The sequence below is a fragment of the Frankliniella occidentalis genome, unplaced genomic scaffold, assembly GCF_000697945.3.
Source record: "Frankliniella occidentalis isolate FOCC.00 unplaced genomic scaffold, Focc_3.1 Scaffold225, whole genome shotgun sequence".
Lineage (NCBI taxonomy): Eukaryota > Metazoa > Arthropoda > Insecta > Thysanoptera > Thripidae > Frankliniella > Frankliniella occidentalis.
Window position 1 is genome coordinate 370443 of NW_026267351.1, and position 9616 is coordinate 380058.

At 41.4% G+C, this 9616-nt stretch overlaps 3 protein-coding genes across 4 annotated transcripts in view; 2 read left to right on the forward strand and 1 right to left on the reverse strand.

The window, feature by feature from the left end:
• Nucleotides 1-1076, forward strand: part of LOC113210042 (atrial natriuretic peptide receptor 1-like) — a 12454-nt gene extending 11378 nt beyond the window's left edge. The window contains exons 5-6 of the mRNA XM_026427857.2: nt 180-271; nt 574-1076. Coding sequence (XP_026283642.1) covers nt 180-271; nt 574-798 — 317 coding nt within the window. The 3' untranslated portion in view covers nt 799-1076. The remainder of the gene's footprint in view (nt 1-179; nt 272-573) is intronic.
• Nucleotides 1077-1224: 148 nt separating this feature from the next.
• On the reverse strand, nt 1225-2484 carry LOC113210044 (YEATS domain-containing protein 4). The gene is made up of 4 exons (XM_026427858.2): nt 2335-2484; nt 1870-2151; nt 1611-1791; nt 1225-1530 (listed from the first exon to the last, which is right to left on the reverse strand). Exons 1-4 carry the CDS (start codon nt 2389-2391, stop codon nt 1352-1354), a joined length of 699 nt encoding a protein of 232 aa, XP_026283643.1. The 5' UTR covers nt 2392-2484; the 3' UTR covers nt 1225-1351.
• A 326-nt stretch (nt 2485-2810) lies between these two features.
• Nucleotides 2811-8498, forward strand: LOC113210041 (TBC1 domain family member 16). 2 transcript variants are annotated; one of them, XM_026427855.2, is made up of 15 exons: nt 2811-2956; nt 3096-3288; nt 3375-3444; nt 3541-3730; nt 3809-3986; nt 4067-4194; nt 4269-4400; nt 4491-4710; nt 4805-4928; nt 5017-5156; nt 5261-5404; nt 5518-5704; nt 5795-5901; nt 5982-6198; nt 6307-8498. In XM_026427855.2, exons 1-15 carry the CDS (start codon nt 2857-2859, stop codon nt 6508-6510), a joined length of 2334 nt encoding a protein of 777 aa, XP_026283640.1. In that variant the 5' UTR covers nt 2811-2856; the 3' UTR covers nt 6511-8498. The 2 variants fall into 2 exon arrangements, with proteins under 2 accessions (XP_026283640.1, XP_026283641.1); XM_026427856.2 differs by having other exon boundaries at nt 3812-3986.
• The last annotated feature ends 1118 nt before the right edge of the window (nt 8499-9616 follow it).

Consider the following 9616-nt stretch of genomic DNA (forward strand, 5'->3'; position numbering starts at 1 on the left):
GGGGGTAATCGGGAGGGGGCTCATTTTTTATTTATTAATGCTGAAATTTGAATGTGTCGATTCATCCCCTTGTTCCCCACTTATTTCGCTGGGGCCTAGATTCCCGCAGCGTATGTTTCGACCCTCCCTGTTTGTCTCCATGGCAAAAAAAGGCATCCCTTCTCGTTATTGTGTTGCAGCCATGCGGATCCACATCACGGAGCAGACCAAGCAGTACCTGGACCAGCTGGGAGGGTACGTGGTCGAGCTGCGGGGGCAGCTGGAAATCAAGGTAAAAGCTTTTGCTTGAGCGCTCCATACCGAGGGGTCCTTTACTATAAATGAAAGCTAGACCAATTTTTTCTGTTTTATCTCGATTTCTAAAATATATTTTTCGTTTTCTCCAGAATTTCCCTTCCTTTGTCTGTTTTTTGAATATTTCTTTTTTATTGAATTTCCTTAGATTTTTTTCCCTGATTTTACTGGAGGGTGGGTGTATGCGCGCTGATCGAGGCACTTATGCTTTTGAGCGAATCACTCACTACGCTGCCCCTGAGCACTCCGGCCGTCACACTCAGCTGTGCTCTCTTGCAGGGCAAGGGCGTCATGAACACTTACTGGCTGGTCGATAAGATCGGCGGCGTCGGCGACCGCTCTCCGTCGTCGGCGGGGACCCCGGGGCAGCTGGCCGGGGCGGCGCCACCGGAGCTCGCGCAGCTGCCCCCGCAGAGCACCGAGCCACCCGACGTCGTCCCGGAGTTCATCAACCTCCTGCTCGGCTCGCTAGACTCGGACGAGGACCTCGGCCTCGACTTGTGATGTCCCAAGGGGACGCGCCGGCTCCACACCACAGATCTCATGTAGAGTTTCTTCATTGTGCTCAAACCGCAATAAGGACAAAATATGCCAGAGAGACGGATAACTCTCGCCACGTACTAGTCATTGTCATTTGATTTTAACATGTATAAAGTAAGCAGATGTTTTAATACTAAGTTTTAGAGGTACGTATGTAGAGTGAATAAGTTTGTTTCTTCCACACACACACTATCATGAAGGCTGCAAAAATACTGTTCTATTTAAATGTGTACATAGAATTACATTTGGTAATGAAATAGGATACTACGAGCCAAAAAATACCTTTTGAAAGTTTTCAATATTTTTTTTACTAAATATTTACAATTGAAGTTTTTAGTTATTATAAAGGTAAGTTTTAAATGGAGATCAGGAATTCATGGGAAACAATGATTATTTGATAATAGGGATACTTCCCGCAGATGTCAATTTATTTTGTGAGAATTTGAAAAAATGATGACTGTAAACATGACTTAAAATGCAAAAAATAAAAATGTACAAAATATATTGTGAATACAGTTCAAGCTAATGACGGACTTTCCGCCATGCTACCTGACTGAGCCTTCGCAATTTCTTCTTTATATTTTGCTATTGCTTCCTTTGCTTTCTTCAGTTTTTCTTTCACATCTGTTATCTCTGATTTAATCTTTGTCTTTGCAGTTAAGATGTTTTGATAGGATTTTACTTTTTTCTCCTCAACTGAAAATTGAACAAGCAAGTTTTAATAGCTGTAAGGTAATAGAAGAATCTAGAAATATCAACGAAACACAAAAACTCACAATCTGTTTCATGTTTGTAGGGAGCCATAGTGACTGGCTGAACATTTGTTAACAAGTGCTGCATATACTGGGTTGGGTCTTGAAAAACGATTTCCTCATAAAACTCAGATATTAAAGTCTTTTTACTGAGGGCCATATCAGCTCCCTGATGAAAAAGTTTTAAGATATGGTACAGGGTAACCTGAAATCAAAGAGAAAATTGTTAGATCCAATAGTTTTCGAAACAAAACAAAAGATGTATTCAATTTGAGAAACATACCGGACGCTCATTAGGATCATGAAAGTAAATTTTTATGACAATTTCGAATTCTCCCCATCCTGTCTCCGTTACTTCATAAGGGGGTTTATTGTGAACTCGGTTGGGGTTCGCATAGCTGTCATGCAGTTTAAAATGAACTTTCTTCACATAGCCTGACATATCTTCATTAAGATATGGCTTAACATATACTGTCCACTGGTGAGTATGCCCATCTTCTTCACGCTTCTTGCCAAAATGCCTGGCTACATTTCCATAAATGATAGGTTTGACAACAGTTACACCCTAGAAATATATTGGAAAAATTAACAACAAGAGTCAGCACCCCCAAAAATCTGCATGGCGTGAGGTTAAACGAAATTAGGATTGCATGATGGTTCGACAAAATACGAACAAATTATGTGACAAGAGCAGAAATTAAAGAATTCTAGAGAGAAATGAAGCAAGCGAGGTTGGGATCCCATGTACCTTTAACCGTCCTCCTGCATCTGGTCCAAATTCTGGAGGAACTGCTGCTGCCATCATCTATTTCGTTAATAAAAAAGGATCCTCTGCAGATTTAAGACTGACGTGGATGTATTATACGGCCAGCCGCTGTGATTTCAAGTTTGGTCCCACTCTTTCTTCCTCCTACGAAGTAAATAAATAAACAAATACAACCGGTATCGTAAGGCAGAGACGTGGCACCGGAAAACCGTTCAGTTTCTCTGTCTCTCTCTTGTTCCGGTCACTTCGCAGCCAGAAAACAAATGGTCCAGCAGCCGAACCAAAATGGTTGACAAAGTTTTAGATTAGGAGGTTAAGTAACATATGTTCCCTTATTTCTATTCCTGAACAATGGCAAATACACCTTTTACGTCACAAATGAAAGAATTTTTCAACGCGCGATGAGAAAAATTCCAGGGCAGAAGTGGTCGCTCCATCTAGTCTTCTCAGTTAGATCCGACGGATGGAGAAGAGGTGATCTGAGGATCCTCCCCTTCCCCTACAATGCCGCTGCCAAACATTTTAAAGAAAGCTTCCAATTACATTCTTGGAGGAGGACACGAAGAGAAAAACCCCCCATTCAACGAAGGAGAAGTTGTCTTCTGTAGGTGCCAATTTCTAGTTACTGTCAAAACATGCCATTCATTCAATGGATAGTGTTTGTTTACATTTTGACATTTTAGACCTCCTATGGATTTAAAGCATAAAGTATTTACTTGAATTGTTCTTTTTTATCATTTTAGGTAAAAACAATGTTTGTGTTCATCCTCCGGCCCTACTGAGACAAGCTTGTGATGTAGTACATCACCCTGGTTATTTATCTGTGAGCTGTCAGCTTGGTGGTCTACAGCATAAAACCAAAACCCTGCATTTGAGCTGGATTCCTAATAGTACCCTACATAAACATCCAGGGGCTATCCAACGGCACAATTACAAGTTAGATAAATGTGTTTGACTGTAGACCACAGTCATTATTCACACTTTCTGTAAAAAATAAAACTTACCAATTTTACATTTTGCAGGGATGAAAGAAGTGATTCTTTGTCCTCCAGTGATGTGACTTTACCATGTGGAAAGGAATCCTGTTTGAAGGTATACAATAACAGTTACACTATACACCATACTGCTCTTACGCTCTAAAATAATCATTATTAAATAGTTATCAATAACTCTTCTTTTAATAATTAGTGCTTGGCTGAAGAACGTTTGATTGATGCAACTTATCGAACAACATTTCGCGAGTTTCGGCGACGAAGTTCTGGAGGTGAAAGCTGGGAATCTAATCATAGAAGTGGGCCCCCTAGTCTCGCTACCTCAGAACCTCCAAGCTCTAACAGCCTTCTTCAGCGAAATGTTGAAAGTAATGGAGAAACATCAGGTTGGTTCTTGACCCTTTTTTTAGAAGCATGATGGTTTTGAAACAAAACACCCTGATTTTACACAATTATTTTCTCAGAAGAATCAGCATCATTGACTACTCAGGATGCTGATGTTATCAGTGCAGAAGAGTTGACTGACAAACTAAGTCTTTCAAGCTCTTTGAGTCCAACTCATTCTACAAACGGTTCTAAGCTAACAGGTGATATTTCAACAGATACTGCCAAATTTCCCACACTTCAGTCAGGGTCCAGAGGGTGCGTATGTCAATTTTCCTGGTTTCTTTGTTCTTAAGAATCCAATTGTTATAAGCTTGCATGTTATGTCAAATTTTTAGAGAGGACATTCTTGTAAGTATTGTTGAACCACCTCTGGATGAAAATGAACCTATTCGCCAGAGATCACCTTCCTCAGCATCAACTTGTAGCTTTCTTCACCCTTCCTGTCCTCCATCACTTCAGAGTGGTAAGTATTTCTGTGAAATATTTGCTTTCCTTTTTTCACTTCATGTGCTTGTTAATGTATGTGATCTGGAACAGATGACATGCCAACGTGGCTCAGCTCTCCTGAATTACTGGCCCTCAGACATAATCTCACATTCCCTGAGAGTGCCACTGCATCACCTGTTGTTCGGAGAACCCATAGTTGCAGAAGATTCTCTGTAGACCTGGGTATGAACTAGTTGACTTGTCACTGCAGGCTTCATTCTTCATTGTGTTTGTATACTTTGTATAAAAGTAATTATATTTGTTTCTTCTCAGGCCAAATGCGTTCTCTTCGTTTATTCTTCAATGACACAGAATGTACAAGTGGTCAACTTGTTGTTGCATCACGGGAAAGCCAGTACAAAATATTGCACTTCCATCATGGGGGATTGGACCATCTTGCTGCTGTTCTCAATGATTGGAGTTTTCTTCTATACACCCCACAACCGATAGGCATTCAAGATACCTTACCATATCGCCACTTTATGATTTGCAGGTATGGATTCATCCCAACATGATCTGTGTTTTATGATACAGAAAAGTGAAATTGTAGGATAAGAATTTCTATGAAACTATGTTTGGTTCTGCAGGCCTGAGGTTGGTGAGGATGAGCTACATCCAGAGGAAGGACAAATTGGAATTGTAGATCTAGATGTGTGGATACAGGTATTGAACCCTGAAGGACAAATCGAGGATGACTTAACTCTTAGAAAGGTACTCTTGTAATAGAGGACAGGAAAGGAACTTTCTGTGTCTATTTTTATTTTTGTATCAATTTACATTAATCATTTTATTTGCACAGGGAATATTTTTTGGTGGCCTTGATCCAACTTTGAGAACTGTTGTTTGGCCTTTTCTCTTGCATTGCTTCCCATACACATCTACATACGATGAAAGGGAACAGGCTCAAGCTATGCGTAGACAAGAATATCTCAACATCATGTAAGGGTCTTCTCGTTTGTTTTGCATTGGAAGCATGAGGAATTTTTACTAACTGTCTACTCACTATTAATACACTCTGACATCTACTTTTCCTTCTTTCAAAGGGAAATGCGTAAATCTCTATCAGGAGAAGATTATGATGATTTCTTTCGCAATGTGCAATGTGTTGTGGAGAAAGACGTTGTAAGAACTGACCGTGCTAACCCTTACTTTGCTGGGTCTGATAATCCTAACATCGAAATAATGAAGTGAGCCTTAGTTCGTGCATGTCTTTATGTATCTAATATTGCATACATTCTATTAGTTCTTGCTTGGTATTCGGTTGCATCCAAATAGCATGTTCTCCTTCAAACTGTTTTAGGAACATTCTCTTAAACTATGCTGTTTACAACAAAGGTGCTGGCTACACTCAAGGAATGTCAGATTTGCTTGCACCTGTTCTTGCAGAAATGAAGAATGAAGCAGATGCATTTTGGTGTTTTGTTGGTTTAATGCAAAGAGCTTCTTTTGTATGCACACCTACTGATGGTGATATGGACCGTTCCCTTGTGAGAACCTAACACTATTACAAATAAGATATGCACTAACATAGACCTATCAGAATTTTTCCATATTTTAAGCCTTTGTCTCTTGTTTAGATGTATTTACGTGAACTGATCAGAGTGATGCTCCCTGCCTTTTACAATCATCTGGAACGTCACACTGACGCCATGGAACTCCTATTTTGTCATCGATGGATATTGTTGTAAGTTTTCTTCTAATATCACTTTCATTCTCACATTCCTAGTCAGAACTCTGATTTTCTGTTGTTTTTCTTTTTATTAGGTGTTTTAAAAGAGAATTTCCAGAGCCTATTGCTCTGTCGATGTGGGAAGCATGTTGGGCAAATTACATAACAGATTACTTTCATTTATTTCTCTGTCTTGCAATTTTATCAGTCTATGCTGATGATGTGGTTGCTCAAGACTTACACACAGATGAAATGCTTCTCCATTTTAGCTCTCTTGCCATGTTCATGGACGGTCAATTAATTTTGAGAAAGGTGAGCAATATAATATGGATGTTGGCAATTTCTGAGCACCCTGTATTTGATATTTTTTTATCTACAAGAAAATGCAAAGTATCGTCAAGATATTCTTTGGGCTTACAGGCACGAGGCTTACTGTACCAATTTCGACAAAGGCCTTGTATTCCTTGTACTCTTGCCGGGCTTTGTCAGATGTGTGGGCCTGGCATGTGGGACTCCTCTCATGCACCCGTTGTGGAATGCACTTCAACATCCTGTTTGGACAATCCTTGTCCATATAGTGCTGCTCAGGATGCTCCTACACTTGTGTTTCAGGATGATAAATAATCTCATAAATTTCAAGGGTCCCACATGAAGAAAACTAAGTGTTGCCATATTTTTTCTTTCTTACAGGTTTATGAAATATGTTTTCTTCTTAAACTTGGTTATTACCGGTAATCTCTTGAGTAACTATATACTAGTCTCTGTTGTACAATTTTCTGTTATTGTGAATCTCGAGATTTATTTTGCTGCCAAAATAGAAAAGCTACATGAATTGGATGCCATGTGACTTTTCCAAAGAGAAAGAAATCCATTAAGACTGGCATTAATTTGTCTTAGGAAAGTAATCAAGCAAAATTTGAGGTGAAGCTTTACACCAATTCTGTAGTATGATTTTTTTTCATGTTTCATCAAAGTTTCTGTTAATTTTGAGTGCAGGACCTTTAAAATATGTCATTTTTCTTGCCATCTGTATACTCACATTTATTATCATTTTGACGGGTATTGGTGTGTGCTTTCCATACCTTCTACATGTACATGTCATAGATGTGGAGCAAGTGTTTTTGGATACACACTAAAAAAAAAGAAAATAACATGACGTATCGTAATTTTTCTGATTTGTTGGTAGGATTTTAAACTACAATGACTGTTAAACTAATCTATGTTAAAACATATCTACATTTCATATATATTGTTTCCTTGACTTTATCTCTAACTGGAAACCTCATGTATGTTCGAGTTGAGGGAGGAGTTGGAGATTATTTACAAACAGGCCTTAGATAACGTATGTGATGTCTAATTCATTAAATCTCATAACTTCTTGAGAGCATAAGTATTAATACTTACCTTACTTCATTTTTCAACTTTTCTCATAGTTTTTTACTACCTCTGTGTTGAGAAAAAATTAATGGGCCAGAAGAACTTTTTCATGTTGACTTTAAAATGATGATTTTAGACAATCTTTCATTCTTAACTTAAGGAGAAGTAAATTTATTTGTTTCCCTTGTTGCAGCCGAATCTATAGTCAAAGAAGCAGTTATTTTTGTTTCAAAGGCATCACTTTTCTTTTACTGCGCCCTACTAAAATTATTCTACTGCCATGTCCCAATTGTTTTACATGTGCAATGCTTATGGTAAGCCCATAAGTCATGGGATTACTAGTTTTAATGGCTGAGGCCGGTTTGATTGATTACATGTTTTTGCTGTGTTTGTGAGTTAACTTTGATGTCAATTGTTGTGAAATGTGAATGTATCCTATTCTATCCATGCACAGTTTTTAAAAGCCAAAGATTAACCATGAAATGGTTTACCATTTTTAGCATAATGACAATTTGTCTGCTATATAAACTTCTTTGTCATCACTTTTTTGAATCTCTTAAATTTGTTATGGTGCTTCTTTATGTATTTCCATTCTATTTACTATATTGTGTGCGTCTGTGAGTAAAAGGTTGGTATTGGACACTACGAAACTTTATATTAAGCCTAATGCACTGTTTTTTTGTAAATGATGGGTGAAGCACATGAGTCAATTGAGTTTGTTTGTCTTGGGGTATAATTGTATTGTTGTTTTGTTTGTTTTAATATTGTTTGTTAACTATGTGGAACAGGTTTGCATTTATCAGCAGTGTGTTCAATATTTGTTGTCAAGACATAGCAAGTTTAGTTTCATAAAATGTGCCATTTCAATTGTTTTCTTAGTAAGGGTTGCCAGGAACAAAGCCGCTCGAGGACAAGACCATTTTTCAATGTTTATTCTAATTTTTACCAGTCTGAAACCTAACTCTTTTTATTGTGTTTAGTTAAGCCTTTGCAGTGCACAGTAGTTCTGCTGTTTTGACTTGAACCATTGAGCACAGTGCCACATAGGTTTAAGATTTAATTATGTATCATGTATACCAAAGGTTTCCAAAGTTAATGTTTCTCTATGTAGTCAAAGAAAAGACTCATCATGATACATGGGTCAACGCTTATTTTTATTCTTATCTTATGATGTTTATTTTTGTTGCTGTGAAAATGGGTATCCATATATCATTATTAAACGTTCTGAAACAAGACTCCTGCGCTTCCGTGGCCGCCACCCTCACCGTGTCACTGCAACAGTGCTCGCTTGGGCTCATCGGTGGGTCCTTCCCGTCCGTCCATGTCAGCCTATGTCAGCCCCTCCATCACTGCCGCTGTTAGCTGTGACTAATGCAACGCAATCTTTATTGGCAGCAAGCGTCTACTGCTCGGCCCGGCCAGCTGTTGCCACTGTCAGGTCATTCACACGGCACTGAGGCGGTGCAAGCGCGGCGGCGGGGCGGGGCGGGGCGGGGCGGTCGCGGACGGGAGCGCCGGCGGGTATTACGGCCCTGCCCGCGCCGGTAACACCGACTGTAGTGCTTGTGGGATCAAGGACTCCGCCCCGCGGGGTCTACGCCCTGCTGCCGCCGCCGCCGCTTCTGCCGGGCCGCGACACCCCTTTCGTCCCGCGGCCCCAGCGGCCCCAGCGGCCCCCACCCCGGCCTGCACGGAGACCCCCGGCCCGGGCTCTCGCTTTGTCGCTGCATGATCTGACCCCGATCTTGGTCGGTCAGCGGGTCTGAAGCGTAAGCCCACGAGCCGCCGACGCCCTGGATTCAATTCCCTCCTTTCCATCCGGCGTAGCAGTCTTCGAAAACGGCGACGCCCGCCTGAAGTCCTGCCACCGGTCGTCACGGGTGCACGCGGAGCACGCGGAGGCGACGGACCTGGACACAGACCAGCGCCGGCAGCGCCGCGGGGCTTCCCCCTCAACACTTCCCCGGCGATATCCCCGTCATTCAGTGAACGCCGTCTCGTCGGCCGTTCCTGGATTCCCCTGGACCACGACGCGCGCGGCGCGATCCTCCTGAGCTCGACTGGCGCCAGGCGGCCGGCGCCTCGCCGGGCCGTGGACGTCACCGTCGTGCAAAGGTGAGCTGCAGCTGGGATCGCTGGGATTGTCCAGCGCCGGCAAAAGCGATTCGTCCGAAGAGGTCTTTCCGATCCGTAAGTATATGATCTCCAGCTTGCATGAAACCATCCGCCATCTATCTATCTATCGATGTACTACGAAAGTACATTCAGACTCTCGTCGCGCGCATTTTTCGAACAGTCGGTCCCAATTTCGTCCGGGTGACGCGCTGCGCGTCGCTGCTGCGCCCCCTGCACT

Excerpts from the sequence above, each read along its gene's own strand:
- LOC113210044 (XM_026427858.2), bottom strand. The coding sequence starts at position 2,391 with ATGATGGCAGCAGCAGTTCCTCCAGAATTTGGACCAGATGCAGGAGGA. Across the intron at positions 2,152-2,334 it reads ATGCAGGAGGACGGTTAAAG|GGTGTAACTGTTGTCAAACC; the intron begins GTACATGGGATC and ends ATATATTTCTAG. Across the intron at positions 1,531-1,610 it reads CTACAAACATGAAACAGATT|TTGAGGAGAAAAAAGTAAAA; the intron begins GTGAGTTTTTGT and ends TTCAATTTTCAG.
- LOC113210041 (XM_026427855.2), top strand. The coding sequence starts at position 2,857 with ATGCCGCTGCCAAACATTTTAAAGAAAGCTTCCAATTACATTCTTGGA. Across the intron at positions 3,987-4,066 it reads CTTCAGTCAGGGTCCAGAGG|AGAGGACATTCTTGTAAGTA; the intron begins GTGCGTATGTCA and ends TCAAATTTTTAG. Across the intron at positions 4,195-4,268 it reads TCCTCCATCACTTCAGAGTG|ATGACATGCCAACGTGGCTC; the intron begins GTAAGTATTTCT and ends GATCTGGAACAG.